The sequence below is a fragment of the Bos indicus genome, chromosome 18 (assembly GCF_029378745.1).
Source record: "Bos indicus isolate NIAB-ARS_2022 breed Sahiwal x Tharparkar chromosome 18, NIAB-ARS_B.indTharparkar_mat_pri_1.0, whole genome shotgun sequence".
NCBI lineage: Eukaryota > Metazoa > Chordata > Mammalia > Artiodactyla > Bovidae > Bos > Bos indicus.
The window spans coordinates 8,388,160-8,403,475 of NC_091777.1; the positions used below are offsets into that span (position 1 = coordinate 8,388,160).

At 40.2% G+C, this 15,316-nt stretch overlaps 2 protein-coding genes and 1 long non-coding RNA gene across 4 annotated transcripts in view; 1 reads left to right on the plus strand and 2 right to left on the minus strand.

Moving 5' to 3' along the window:
• Positions 1 to 8,954, minus strand: part of C18H16orf46 (chromosome 18 C16orf46 homolog) — a 32,251-nt gene extending 23,297 nt beyond the window's left edge. Inside the window, exons 1-2 of the mRNA XM_070770363.1 lie at positions 8,932 to 8,954; positions 7,608 to 7,671 (exon numbers count right to left, since the gene is read on the minus strand). The gene's annotated coding sequence lies outside the window, so the exon portion shown is untranslated. The remainder of the gene's footprint in view (positions 1 to 7,607; positions 7,672 to 8,931) is intronic.
• Positions 1 to 15,316, plus strand: part of LOC139177035 (uncharacterized) — a 116,270-nt gene that overhangs the window by 4,301 nt on the left and 96,653 nt on the right. Inside the window, exons 2-4 of one of the 2 annotated variants that reach the window (XR_011561413.1) lie at positions 5,267 to 5,522; positions 7,844 to 8,032; positions 12,042 to 12,343. This is a non-coding gene — a long non-coding RNA (uncharacterized lncRNA). The remainder of the gene's footprint in view (positions 1 to 5,266; positions 5,523 to 7,843; positions 8,033 to 12,041; positions 12,344 to 15,316) is intronic. The other variant, XR_011561412.1, reaches the window with a different exon arrangement.
• GCSH (glycine cleavage system protein H) lies at positions 1,077 to 12,766 on the minus strand. The gene is made up of 5 exons (XM_019979724.2): positions 12,414 to 12,766; positions 8,932 to 9,011; positions 7,608 to 7,671; positions 1,957 to 2,088; positions 1,077 to 1,208 (listed from the first exon to the last, which is right to left on the minus strand). Exons 1-5 carry the CDS (start codon positions 12,559 to 12,561, stop codon positions 1,111 to 1,113), a joined length of 522 nt encoding a protein of 173 aa, XP_019835283.1. The 5' UTR covers positions 12,562 to 12,766; the 3' UTR covers positions 1,077 to 1,110.

Sequence of the window (15,316 nt, forward strand, 5' to 3'; positions counted from 1 at the left end):
GAATGCATCCATTTTGCAGAGGAACAGGAAAGGCTTGTATGTTACTTATCTATCTACATACTCTATGTTCTCGTGTTTGCTCTTTATTTATCAGAAGACAGTAATCCCTAAATACTTGCTTTCTCCTCCAGTATTGGGAAAATGATAGAAGAGTTTGTTCTTAGTGTATGCTATGTTGGCCACAAGTTTCACTGTGTCCACTTCTATTCCCATTACTTATGTGGCTTAGCTTTCTTAAGGTTGTCATGTGCTAGGCTGGTCACAATTTCACCTTTTCTTGTTTTTACTCCACTCTTCTAATTTAGCATGACAGAAAAACAAGGTCAGTGATTTCTTTTTCAATACATTAAAGATAATCAAAAAATAGTACTTGATGTTATCAGGCAACTAGATCTTTGCTTAAGAAAAGCCAGGTTTGTGACTAAAAGGAAACATTTTCTTGGAACTTTCTCATTGTCAGGACTTAAATTTCCCTTAAAAAAAAAAAAAAAAAAGACTTCCCATAAGTTAAAATTAGCATCTTTATAAATACTAGGAAACATACTATGAAATATTAACAGCAGAACAAAATACATGATTAAGAAGTTGAATATTTTATTATTAAATTGTTTATTCTCCTGCAAGGCTGTTGCTTCACTGTATAAAAATAGCACCAGCAAACACAGTGTATTGCAAAATTAAGATAGTAATATTCTTCACTGGACACTATACAACTAACAAACTTTTCTCCACTGGCAGTTATTTCTAGTGGAAAGATAATTTTGACCCAAATCCAAGGATAGCTGTAAGCAAGTTACAAGTCATATAAGGTTTAAGATAACCATGTTATCCTTGAATTACATAATTTTTGTAATTAGTTTTACCAGAGATAATTTCAGGAATTCTGAATATTATAACTGGAGCCTAGCCTAAAAATCACAGGATGCTGTGGGAAAAGATGCACTGTTTATCTGAAGTCATTAGAAAGTTAAGGGGTATTTTCTTCAGGAAACATTGTTACAAGTAGTTTCTTTTGCTGAAAGTTGCTTTCTAAATATCTATCTACCACTAATTTAAGACAACTATGCTAGATTAAGTTGTTTCAAAGTAGTTTATTTAGGGGTTCCAGTTTCACTCCTCAATAGATTTTATGTATTTCTCATATGCTTCTTCACTCATTAGTTCATCTAGTTCTGAAGGGTTACTGAATGTCATCTTGATCAGCCAACCTGCAACCAAAAAAATGTATCATATTCCAAATCACCTTTTAAAAGAGAAAGTCACATAAATTTTAACCTTAAGAATTAATATTTCTTACATATAATAATGATAAAGAACCAGAAGAAATTGTACCATCATGGATTAAGAAATCTTAGGTTGTAGTTAATAAGCATTAACAACTTTACACAGGGATCCAAATATACAGGTATATAAAATAAAGAACACCAACACTGGAACTACTGAAATTAATGGCATTAGAAAGCATTAGAAGAGAGAAGCAGGCGATAGGAAATAGAAAACTACAACTTAATGCTAATTTTGCATTTTATTGGCTGTTTGACCTTACCAAAGAAATCCTTTGAGAATTTCATCTATGAAAGGGAAAAAACTACTACTAGTTTACCTTACTACATTATTATGAAGATGAAAATATGAGAAAACTGAATGCAATAATTACTAACCACCTTTACCACAAAATGTGATTAATGCTTTATGACTGAAGAGGTAAGTACTTTGAAGTTTATAATGAGTCTACAACTACAATACTAAGAACCCTATAAAATTAGGCAATGCTTTTATTGACAGAGATCTAAAATATAACCTAACCTGTATTTTTTCTTTTTAAAGCAGAATGTCTTTATTATAATACCAAGAAGTACAAAAAGAAATCACAATCAGTTAAAGATTGCTTTATAGTCTAGATTAAATGTTAACTGCAGCAAACAATCCTTAAAAAAATTTTCACCAACAACTTACCATCTTCGTAACAAGACTTGTTGACAAGTCCTGGATTTTCTGCTAGAGCTTTATTAATTTCAGTTACTTCTCCTGATAGAGGAGAATAGAGTTCACTAGCAGCTTTCACACTTTCCAAAGCACCAAACTCCTCTAAATTGAGAAAATTAAAGAAAATATGAAATGTCAAGTTAGTGATCCCAAAATACAAAATAGAGAAAAGTGATCACCTCTATAGTCATGATAAAAAGATCTAAATATCTTTAAATAAAACCATAGGTTTTGTCATGCAAGATCTTCATTTATACAATTTGTAGCCTGACAACACTGCCCCATCCAAACAGCACACTGTAACTAGAACAAGTAAAAAACCATAGTCTTATTTGCTCAAGGGGTCAGAGGATTGAGTATGGGCCTGCCAAAGTGGAAAAGTAGTCAGTATAAAGATCTCAAAATGTTCCACAGACCCACATATTGGAATTAGCAGAGAATCTCAAAACATGTTATAAAATCACAGTGAATCAATGTTTGGGGGAATACCTGCAAAAAACTAATAATTTTAAAAATGGACATTCTAGAACTGGAAGGCCTATCTAAAATAAAATATTCACTAGATGGCACTAAGAGTTGACTGGATACAGAAGAAAGGATCAATGAACATGAAGAAAGACCATCGAAAATTGATCTGAACTGAATGTGAATGTAACATACCAGTTTGTGGGGGTAGAGCTAAAGTAGTGCTTAGAAGGAAATAATATCTTTTGTTCAGTCACCCTGTCATGTCCGACTCTGCAACCCCATGGACTGCAGTGCACCAGGCCTCCCTGTCCCTCACCATCTCCTGAAGTTTGCCTGAGTTCATGTCCATTGCATTCATGATGCCATCCAGACATCTCATCCTCTGACACCCTATTCTTCTGCCCTCAATCTTTCCCAGCATCAGGGTCTTTTCTAATGAGTCAGCTCTTCGCATCAGATGATCAAAATACTGAAGCTTCAGCTTCACCATCAGTTCTTCCAATCAATATTCAGGGTTGATGATTTCCCTCAAGATTGACTGGTTTGATCTCCTTGCTGTCCAAGGGACTTTCAGGAGTCTTCTCCAGCACCGTAGTTTGAAGGCAATTCTTTGGCGTTCTGCCTTCTTTACAGTCATCTCTGATGACCTTACATGACCACTGGGAAGGCCATAGCCTTGACTATACAGACCTTTGTTGGCAGAATATTGACTCTGCTTTTCAACACACTGTCTAGGTTTGTCATAGCTTTCCTGCCAAGAAGCAATCGTCTTCTGATTTCATGGCTGCAGTCACCATCTGCAGTGATTTTTAGAGCCCAAGAAGAAGAGATCTGTCACTACTTTCACCTTTTCCCCTTCTATCTGCCATGAAGTAATGGGACCAGATGCCATGATCTTAGTTTTCAGTGTTGAGTTTCAAGCCAGCTTTTTCACTTTCCTCCTTCACTGTCACTAAGAAGCTCTTTAATTCCTCTTTGCTTTCTGCCATTTAGAGTGGTATCATCTGCATATCTGAGGTTGATGTTTCTCCCATCTATCTTTTTTTTTTTTTTGGACTGAACTGGGTGTTAGGTGCAGTACGCAGGATCTTTAGTTGCAGCATGCAGGCTCTTAGTTGTAGCATATGGGATCTACTTTACTTGACCAGGGATCAGACCCAGGCCCCCTGCATTAGGGAGCAGAGTCTTAGCCACTAGACCACCAGGAAAGTCCCTTTCCCACGTATCTTGATGCCAGCTTGTAACTCGTCTAGCCCAGCATTTCTCATGATGTGCTCAGTGTATAGGTTAGTTAGACAGAGTGACAGTAGACAGCCCTGTCCTACTCCTTTCTCAATCTTGAACCAATCAGTTGATCCATATAGGGTTCTAACTGTTGCTTCTTGACCTGCATACAGGTTTCTGAGGAGACAGGTAAGATGGTATGGTATTCTCATCTCTTTAAGAGCTCTTCACAGTTTGTTATGATCCACACACTCAAAGGCTTTAGTGTAGTCAATGAAACAGAGGTAATATCTTTAGGTTTTATTTAAAAATAACATCTTAAAATAAATGACCTGGCTTCTAAAGATACTAGAAAATGAACAAAAGAAGGCAGTTTAGAGAGAAGAGGCAACATTCGAAAGAAGAGATGACACTTTTGATTCTTAAAAAAAAAAAAATGATTTTTAGGGACTTCCCTGGTGGTCCAATGGTTAAGAACCTGCCTGCAGGGGTCATGGGTTCAGTCCCTGATCCAGAAAGACTCCCACATGCTGTGGAGCAACTAAGTCTGTGTGCTGCAACTACTGAGCTCATGAGCCACAACTACTGAAGCCCACACACCTAGAGCCCATGCTTCGCAACAAGAGAAGCCCTGGAATGGCAAGCCTGTGTACTCCAGCTAGAGGACAGCCCCTGCTACCCACAACTAGACAAAAGTCCTTACAACAACAAATAACCAGCACAACCAACAAAAAAAAAGCATCAAACTAGATTTTAGCTGCCACTCATTGCAAGGGAGATGGCATTTTACAGTACAGATAAAAAGTCAATTTAAGAAAAACTGTGGAAACCAACAAACCCACAAATTTCCAGAAGCGAGAAAACATTAAGTTGGAGGAAGAAAATAAAGCCATGAAAAAATAAATGAAATGGAAAACAGAAAATTTAGCATAGTAGAAATGAATTCTACACAGTAGAAATTCTTTCAAGAGATTGATAAAATTGATGAGCTATCAAGACTGATGCACATTCTTTCAGAAAAACAGATGGGAATATTTCTAAACTTATTTTATGTGGCAGATAGAACAGATTCCAAAATTTGACAAAGCCATTTTAAGAAAAGACCAGTATCTCTCATGAACATAATGTAAAAAACAGCAAATCAACAGTACATTTTTTAAAAAACATTCTTTTTTATTTTTATAATATAAATTTATTTTAATTGGAGGTTAATTACTTTACAGTATTGTATTGGTTTTGCCATACATCAACATGAATCCACCATAAAAAAACAATTCTTACACAATGACTACCAGGAATCCAAGGTTGGTTAAACAGTCAAAATGAATGTTTAACATTGAAAAATGAATCATCATTCATCACATAAACAAGAAAAACCCTTCAAACATGTCAACAGATGGAGAAAATTCAACAAACATTCAACATCCACAAATGATAATCTCGGCAAACTAGATATAGAAGGGAACTGCTTCATCTGATAGTGGGCATCTTTGAAAACTCCCACAGCTAAATATACCTAATAATGAAATGTTCAATCTCTGTGAACCTTGGTATGGACCTGAGTTGCCCATACCATGCCCTTTCTCAGTTCATAGTGCCCTTGGTGGGGATTTCGTGGTAACTGCTGCTGCTGCTGCTGCTAAGTCACTTCAGTAGTGTCCGACTCTGTGCGACCCCATAGACGACAGCCCACCAGGCTCCCCCGTCCCTGGGATTCTACAGGCAAGAACACTGGAGTGGGTTGCCATTTCCTTCTCCAATGCGTGAAAGTGAAGTCGTGTCTGACTCCTAGCGACCCCATGGATTGCAGCCTACCAGGCTCCTCTGTCCATGGGATTTTCCAGGTAAGAGTACTGCAGTGGGTTGCCATTGCCTTCTCCTAGACCAAAACAAATACCTAACATTTCAATTTATTAAGAGGTCAGGTCCAAGCTACTTAGAAGGTTTTTATATCCTAACAACTGAGTAGCAATTAAAAAAAAAATACAGCAATTGAACAAAAATAGAATTTTCATTCTTAATTACAATTTACAGATATAAGTGTGTCTGCTGCATATTGTATAAGTTCTCCATCAGGGAATCAGGTCATATCAACCAATGCCCAACCTCATGTTCCACACCAACTGTGGAGTACTTGCTTCAAAGATACATTACCCAAAGTAATAGAGTAAGATTCAATATTGCAATTGTTAACTTCACTGATTCTTAGTTTGTGCTGTGTCCAACAGATGTTAAAAATTAAAAATATCCCACAGCACCTCATGTTACTGGGGTATATAATCTGGGAACTATGAAGACAAAGATATCTTAGAGAAAACACAATGTTTTATACATAAATATGACAAAATATTCATAAAATACATATCTGAAAAAGGTTTTGTATCTAGAATTTATAAAAGATGCCTAAAATCAATGGTAAAAAAGATAGACTAGAGACTTCACAAAGATGTGAGTGGCAAAAAGCACATGGAAAGGTGAGTAATCTGTCACTAGGGAAATGCACGTTAAAACCACAATGAGATATGTTGTACATGGAACTCTGATACTGTTGGTGAGAATACAAATGGTATAACAACTTCAGCAAACACAATGGGACACCGCTGGCATAAAAAGCAAATTACTGAGCACTTAATATGAATGTATCTCAAACTCATGATGGTAGACAAAAGAGACTAGGCATAATATTGTCCGATTCCTTTTAAATGAAGTTAAAGAACAGGCAGAAGTAATCTATGGTGATAGAAATCAGAGAAGAGATTATCGTTTATCAAAACTGTTTGGATTATACAGTTAAGAGTATATAGTTAATGCCTAGATCTAGTTAAGATCTAGATCTAGGCATTTTCACCATATATAAATTTCATATCAATTTAAAAAAACACCTTTGGCAGAAAGTTTAAAGCATTCATTAGTTTAAGGAGGTTACTCAACATATTTTTATTTATGGAAATTTTTAAATTAAGCATAAAAAAGAAAACAACTGATGTACAGATAAAAAAAAAAAGTTTAAACAAGATAAATGATAGGGAAAGTTTAAGCAGAAAAAGATATGGCCAATATTGTCAAAGATATTAGAAAACAGATACTTAAATTCTCTAGCAGTATCTTATACATGTAAAGGAGCCCATGAATAACATGTGGTTTTACTGCTTGACATTTATCAAGTACTAATCTCCATGGTAAAGAATCCACCTGCCAATGCAGGAGACATGAGTTCCATGCCTGGGTCAGGAAGAGGAGGAATGGCAACCCACTCCAAGATTCTTGCCTGGAAGATCCCACGGACAGAGGAGCCTGGCGGGCCACAGTCCAAAGGGTTGCAAAAGAGTTGGACACAACTTAGTGACTAAACAACAACAAATCTTATGCTGGATATTATGCTAATTACATTTAATCTTTATAACTACTATACGAGGCAGTTATTATTATCCTAACTCACAGATGAGGTCTACATTAAGTAATTTCTGCCAAATCACACAGCTGATATGTTGAGGGGCCTGGATTTAAAACCAGATTCTGACTCATGAACTCATGTTCTGATATTCGTTACTGCCTCCAAAGAAAAACAGATTTTATTTTTTAAACTTAAGAGACCTCCGCTGCTGCTGCTGCTAAGTCGCTTTAGTTATGTCCGACTCTGTGCGACCCCACAGATGGCAGCCCACCAGGCTCCCCCGTCCCTGGGATTCTCCAGGCAAGAACACTGGAGCCTCAGCTATATCCCTAATGCATTAATGTGTGGCAGGGATGGTGCTAAGAGCCATTTCTCTCTACTTCCTACCTTCCATTATAAAATATGAAGATGTTCACTATTCTTTACTATCATCATTCCTTACAGCTAGGGATGGCAATAAGATGCAGACAAGTCATTATTCAAGATAAAACTCATGGCATGAGTCATGACATACCAAGAAGAGAAAAACACTCACCTTGTTTGTTCAACTTTGTCCCAACTTCAGGCAGACTACAGTAAACAACATCTCCCAAAGCTTCCTTTAAAAAGCAAAAACCAAAAAATCTCTAAGAAATCAAATTAAACCTAGTAATTAGGAACAAGCCAAGCATTTAATCCCTTTAATTCAAATAGTACATACTTTACACTTGAGGGGTCAAATTCTGTTTTTTCTTATAACCCTTTAAAAATGCAAAATTATTCTCACCTCAGGACTTGCAAGAAAACATGCCATCAGCTGGCCCACAGGTGGCAGTGACCCTTGTCACCAACCACATGCCCTGAAAAGATGACTAGCTCCTTTAAGAACAAACACACTTTGTGCTTTTCCACTTCTGCAATTTTACTGAGGACATTTCTCCTACTGATTTGCTGACTAATCAATAGTGATCTCTCCATCAGGTGAGTGGGTTACAACCCCTTGTACGACTCAGGTCATCCACCACATATTGTTTTGCATGTCGTTTTCCATGTTAAGTGATTTCCCCTCATAAACTTGAGGGGAGGAGGACAATATTTATACAGTATTTCACAGAGCATTCTGTACTGGGCCTCAGTAGGTACACAGATATGCCCACAAAGATACGGCTGTCATTGATTCTCAGTACATGAGATCCCAGCATTTCTGAGGAATACCATATCCTCCCATCAGTTAATATCCCCTGCCCCCTCCTCTCCCCACCCAAGTCGCTCAGTCGTGTCCAACTCTTTGCAACCCCATGGACTGTAGCCTAACAGGCTCCTCCGTCCATAGGATTTTCCAGGCAAGAATACTGGATTGAACCCAGGTCTCCCATGTTGTAGGCAGATGCTTTACCATCTGAGCCACCAGGGAAGTCCTGGTGTAGTTTTCTAATATTGTAGTTTTCTTTTACACAATATCAAACTGGAGGCTCAGTGGCAATAGTGGAATTAGTTGAGATAAACTCTAAATAAAAAGTTTATCTTTGTGTAATCTGTGCCATTCTAGGTGTTCCTTCTTCAAGTCCCCAGGTCATGTGTATATCACTATTATCCACAAAACACTAACACTCCAGCCCTTTGCTTGCTCTGCTGCTTTCCTTAACTGACCCAATATGAAACAAACATTTCTCTTGAATTTATTAACTGTTAACCTTTTACTCTCTTAAAACACTATACACTTTCCTATGTTTTTCTTTTTCCACCTATGACAGATGTTCTTCTAAGGGCTTTTAAAGGGCCCAAGATACTAAGGGGCAGAATAAACAATTTTAAAAGATAAAGACAATCCAATTTAGGCAAGAGCAGACTGTTTTAAATATTTCAAGACAATCTAGTACCTGTGCAAAATTGCTGATTCCCACTGTTCCGACACCATTTTCTGTTGTTACCCATTCGTGTTTTTCTGTGAATTTCCGCACTAAAATAAAGACCAATATTTCAGAAAAGCAGTGGCATCACTTCTTTAAAAGCATTTCTCTTCATATCAATGCTATCAAAAGGCAAGGTCTTCCCAGTATTTGTTTGACTTATTGACACTGTCATTCAATAGTATACTGCCCAGGACAAAACAGATCATATGAAAAGACACATCTCAACAGTGATATTATTTAGGCAAAGATGGCTTGATGTGAATACCTTTGGATCTTTTGGCAATTTGATTATTTGTACTCAACATTACTCAGTCTAAATCATACACACAAATACTGGAGCACATTTCAAATGTATACCTATCCATTACTGGTCTGTCTTACAGAAAGAAGTCTGTCCCTCTGAAGAGTGATGAAATTTTGGGAGCATAAAAATGCTCATAAATGATTTAACCTAAAAAATAATGTGCCTCTTTAGGTAGAGCTGTGTCAGGAATAAAACTGACCTTGAACAATTATAACTTGACTAAGTTCTTGATTCTACTTTAACTGAATTCAAGTTGGCCCTTGAATAAAGTGGCTACCATCATTATGAGAAGCAAATTATACCATCAGAACTCAGTTGTCACCTCAGAGCTAAGACATTAACCGGTAGAAAGGCAAGCTCTGCTCAACATTTACTGGATAGGTTAGCCCTTGGCTTTATAACCTGCTTCTTTTCAAATACAAGGATGGCCAAACTACTCAAGGATTCCTGGAACAAAGACCTACCAAAATTTGAGTGATGTGAAAAAAATTACTTAGATAGTACTTGCTTAAAAGAATAAAATTTTTTATAAAGCATATCTTCTTAAATATATGCCACATTCTGAAGTGAAGCAGTTTTCCAAAAGTACCGAAATTAATATGAAAATGGCTCATTAATTTCAATACTGTTTTAAAACAAGTATTGCTAGTTTACTCTTACCCCTAACCCAAAAGATAACTGTACTTAAAACATTAAACTGTCTTGATTACACAGCTCTGATAGATACCAGAATGTAAATAAAAAATATTAATTTCCACCCCCATCATTAAATAACTTGAATGTCATACTCCTCAGTGGAAGAGGTGGCAAAATCTCACAGTCAGTTGCTCCGCTCCACTTCAAATTACTGAATGCTTCAGGTCAATCTGATGTTTCCCTAAGGTTAAGATTTGTTTGTACTTAGTGTTCTGACTGCAACCCACTCTCCCCACTGCCTTTTCTTGACTTTCAGATCTCAGCTTAGAAACTCTTCCTGCCAGCAGCCTTATCTAGCCCTCCAAGCCTGGGTTCCTGGGCTGTCCAGTCTGCTCCCCCAGCTCTCTGCACCTCTCCCCCCAACATGGCGCTTAACATGCTACAGATACAGCCCTTCTGTCACCTTCCCCCAGGGAGTAGACCAAGCACAAAGCAAGCAAGAGCAGGGTTTATTGCATTTGTAGCCCCAGTTCTAAACACTGTCCTTGGCATATAGTAAGCAATCAAAAGTTGGAGGGAAGTAATTTTTTAAAGTGTAAGAAGATTCTGAGCAAAACATCTAGTATATAGTTATCTGGCTAAAGCACTCAATTCTCCCTAACATTCTGTGACAACTCTAGAACTGGCAGTTTAAACTAATACACTTTTTTATAGAAAGGACTGGACAACCATAAATATGACTTGACTGTCCTGACCTTGGTCTTGCCATCTTGCCTAATTGTAAAGATAATCTTGAGGAACAAGAGTACTCAACATTCAGTTTTAGCAACTGAGCAACCACAGTTTAGAGGAAAAGGCAGCAACACTGCTAAGCTAAATGCACCCAGGTCCTGTTGGCCTCAAAGGCCATTAAGTCTTTATACCAGGCCACGCAATTTAGGCTAAAAACAATGATTGGTACAATTCTCCTTTAACCCCTGGCCCAATGGGAAGAAAGGTGAACAGGAGATTAGGTAAATAGTTATTTTGAGTCTTGAAAACAATGGGTTTCAGCCCCCAGAAAATAAAGTGTTTTGAGTAATTTGAGAACTTTGCATTTTCCCCCTTTCAAAGTCACTGAATCAAATATACTAATATTTGATCAATTTTCTGCTGATTCTATACACTAACATTTAATAAGTAACATTATCAAGTACTTACTATGCATCAGGCTATATGTACAGCAGTTACATTCTTTCATTTCATCCAACAAGTGTGTAAAGTAGGGATTATTATTTCCATTTTTCCAGCGAGGGAAACAAGTGACCACCAAAGATAGAGGAAGCCAAAATTTGGAACTCAAGTCTCTAGAACTGAAAACTCAGGTGTTCAACCAGATCATGGCTATTGATATCTTGGGCAATATTTAACTAGTTAACAGGACAATGCAAAAAAGTAATACTGAACTAACCAAAAAAATAACAGGCTTGAAAGTCAGTTATCTGAGAAATGCTTTTCCCTTATATTCAAATTAGTAATGTATTGATGTATGTAAAATAGTAATGTACTGATATGTACCACCAACAGATCTGAGAGATTACGGTGGGGGGGGGGGGGGGAGATAAGTAAGCTTCGTTATGTTTGACTTTGAACTAAATTTATCAACTTTTCTAGTCCCAAACAGGTTTCTAAAACAACGAACTTAATGAGATAACAGCCACCAGACCTGCGCTCCGTGCAATAAGAAGCCGGAGTTCGCGAGGAGGTGCACTTAGTGCCTCCCGTTTTGGTGCATGAAGTCCAACAGTTTTTCCTCTGCGTTCACTTGTGCTAAAGTAGCACAGATGGCCAAGATATTCACGGGCAAGTCTCCCAGTTACTTCAAGCCCGTGTATGTAAGGCCTCGTTTCAGCCACATTCACAACTATACTTTATATACGACGATACAGACTTTAGCAGAACGTCCTCAGTGGAACCCAGGAGACTTTATCGCACTGCCTTAGGAAATAGTTGTCTGCAAAATTATGCTAGCTTTAGCTGGTAAAACTAGATCCAGTGCTTTAAGTTTCAATAAATGCTCTTGCTTTACTTTTACTTCAGAACTTACAGTGACGATATGCATAGCAAAGTAAAACCTATTACTTGTCCTCACTCTTAGGGTGCACGATGCTCACAAATGCGAGGAACCTAAGGTCACGAAGGAGCTCAGCGACCTTGCCCGGGTCTGCAGCAGCGAACGGCCGACACTCCTGCCAGAACCACCCTGGACACGGCGGCCGCGCGTGTCTTTAGTCTCCCCGCCCCCTCGCCCCGGCTCCCAACCCGCATGACAAAGGCTGCGGGGCCGTCCCAGCAGCTCAGGGAGGTAGCAACGGCGCCGCAACACGGGGTCCCAGCAACAAAAAGCGCGCACAGAGGTCGCCTCGCTGGACCCGGGCGGCCCGCGGCCGAGGACCCGAGGTAAGGATCGAGGCCCAGCCCCTTTCCCCCGAGGCAGCCCGGCTCGGCCCACGTGCCCTCCAACACTTACCCGACAGCAGAGCAGGGCCGGTGCGCAGCTCCCGGACTGCACCCGCTCGCAGTCCCCAGGGCCGCGGCAAGCAGGGCGCGCTGGGTGCCGAGATGGCGCGCAGGCCGCCGACCGCGGCCCGCACGCTCCGCACCGCGCGCAGCGCCATGTTCGCACGGGTGCAGAGGGTCTCCGCGCGGCACCTAGAGCACCCCGGCCGGCGGGGGCGGGGCGGGACGGGGCGGCTCCGGGCCGGAGCGAGCCGGAGCGAGCTGGCTGGACGGGGGCGTGGGGGCGAAGCCCCGAGAGGGGCGGGGCCTGACAGGGCCGCAGGCGGGAGGGGCGTGGACGCTCGGAAGGCCCTGAGGCCCGGAAGGGGCGGTGGCGAGGGGCGGGGACTGGCTCGTGGAGTAGGCGGGCCAGGCCGAGCTGGGCGGGGCGTCCCGGGAGGGGTGGGACCACGCCTTCAGGCGGTGCTTCTGGGCGAGTGAAAGCTGTAGGTCAGTTTATGTGACTTCCAAGACCCACCCAGGCTGTGAGAAGGGCTCCAGGCAGGAGTGGTGCTCTTGGGTCCTCGGGAAAGAGGATCAAGGTCACCCAGAGCAGTATTCATAGCAGATCCAAAGAATCATTCCAGCCAAAGTTGGTTGTTGGGCACTGGCCAAAGGTGCGCTAACACAAATGCAGTTTCTCTTTGACTTTTTGAAATATTGAAAACTTTATTACTTTGCATATTCCCCAAATCCTACAGTCTCCAAAGAGGGGAGAAACCGAATCATGAAGCTTATAGAGGGGCAAGGACTTGTTGAAGGGTCAGGAGTGGCTTCTGGTGGAGTCTATACTGCAGGAGCTACTGCAGTAGCAGTCAAAAGGCAGAGAGTTGAGACCCAGCATGATCAGCTCCTTACTTAAGCAGTCCTGTGACTGAAACTTTAGGAGAAAAGCAGAAGACATGTCTCACCCAATCCAAGGAGACAGAAAATTAGGTTTGAGAAAAGACCTCGCCTTTAACACAGATTTTGTGGAGTAGGCAAGAATCAGCAAAGAAACACTGGAGTGAGAAACACCTCAATCTCCACACTGTCAGTATTACAGGGCATACCTTGAAGTATATGCGTGTGTGAGTATATGTGCGAATATGTGTGTGTTTGGGAGACCCAAATGTTGTGCTAACATTCTTCCTCACTTACAAAACTGGGGAAGTCAACACATCTGTGCAGTGGTTTGCAAGCGCTGTCATGCTCCTCTGAGTTGTCCTTTCCTCTGAGTACACTGAGCCTTCGTTATGTGCCTGGGAGGATGCACTATCTTTGTAATTCTCACCAAAGCCCTACTGGTAGGTATTATACTCATTTCATAGATGAAGAGCTGGAGGCTTGGAAAGGTTAACTAACTTTCCCAGGAGTGGAATGAGGGAGACATTCTATGGCTTAAGCATACTAGGTGTCAGTAGCATCACTTGCTCATCAGTCCAATTTGCAGTCAACTGCTCTTAAGCTCAGTTCTGTTTGGGATGCTGACTGATTCACAGTGCTGTATTCTAAACTCCAGATCTTGGTTAGTTTCCATAATATCAGTGTTCTATTTTTACTGTTTTGTTGCAAGTCACTTCAGCATAATGCAAGCCATGCCCTAAAATATTTATTCCCAGCTTCAATAACTCATTTGATACAAAGAACAGGGTCACTTATCAATCTGTGGGCTATGTCATGGGCCCTTATGCCAAAGCAGTAGGAAGTGTGTCTTTTTTTTTAATGTAACAAGCATTGGGGATTAAAATTTTTTTTCCATCTGATTATCTTTGTAGCATCCATGGCTTGAGATGTGAAAGGTCATCTCATTACACAATTGGTACAGGCACCTGAAAATTCAGGTGGTGATTTCTTTCAGGTGTCTCAAAGGGGTCTGCTCATCTCTTTGTGCAGATATATTTATTTCTCTCACAGAAATACAATGAAAGAAGTTTACAATTTGATATTTACAGTCAATAGAGAAGTGGAGAATAGTTGGAAAAAGAAACAAAGAATTTATAACTAATCCAGATCTTAGAACTTTTCCTGTTTAAAACAGACAGTATGTGTTTGGGTTGATTTCTGTGCCATATTTTCAGAAGACATGTGTACACTTTGCTATGAGTTATTTGATGCATGTCTGCAAATATAGCTCATGACAAAATACATAAGGGATGATGGGTTTTGCGGTGGATAGAAGATAAACCCCCCAAGGTTTTATGTGCATTGTCATGTTATGTGTCTCTCTGTAAAGGATCCTGGCTTTTCATTGTCAGTAGAAGAGTGGGATCCTGGTTCAACCATCATAAAAGGAAATTTAAGCTCTCATCCAGATAGAAAGCTGGCAGTAGTTCAGCTTCCTTGTTACAGTAGCTATTTAAAGACCTCACCAAGTATACATGTTCCTTTCATCTTTCTGCTCTGCCATCTTCAGATTGTACCCCATGGTCTCAAGGTAGCTGTCAGAGTTCCAGCAGTCTTACACCGAACAGTGTCCAGCAGCCCTTGAACTCATCTCTTTTTATTACCAAACTGACCTTTCCCAGAAGTGTCTCAGAGACCTCTTTTCAAAATTTTCATTGGCCAGACTGGATCATGTGGCCACCCTAAATGGATGGCTCATTGTCAAAGGCTATTATCAAGACAGATTGAGATATACTTTGAGGCGGCTGCAGCCTCACCTTGCTGTGTGTCACGTGGGGTAAGGGTAGTGGCTACTTGAATAAATCAGGATTCTGACAGCAAGGAGGAAAGCATGGAATGGATCTGGGGCAGGTAACCTAGAGTATCTGCTCCAATGGGTGTGTGAGGAGAGACAAGACAGGGTGAATTGGAGAGGATTCATCAGGTGCTTCCACTGTGCAGCAGAGGGGAAATGTACACTTGTCCTCACAGTTACCTGGAAGACTTTTA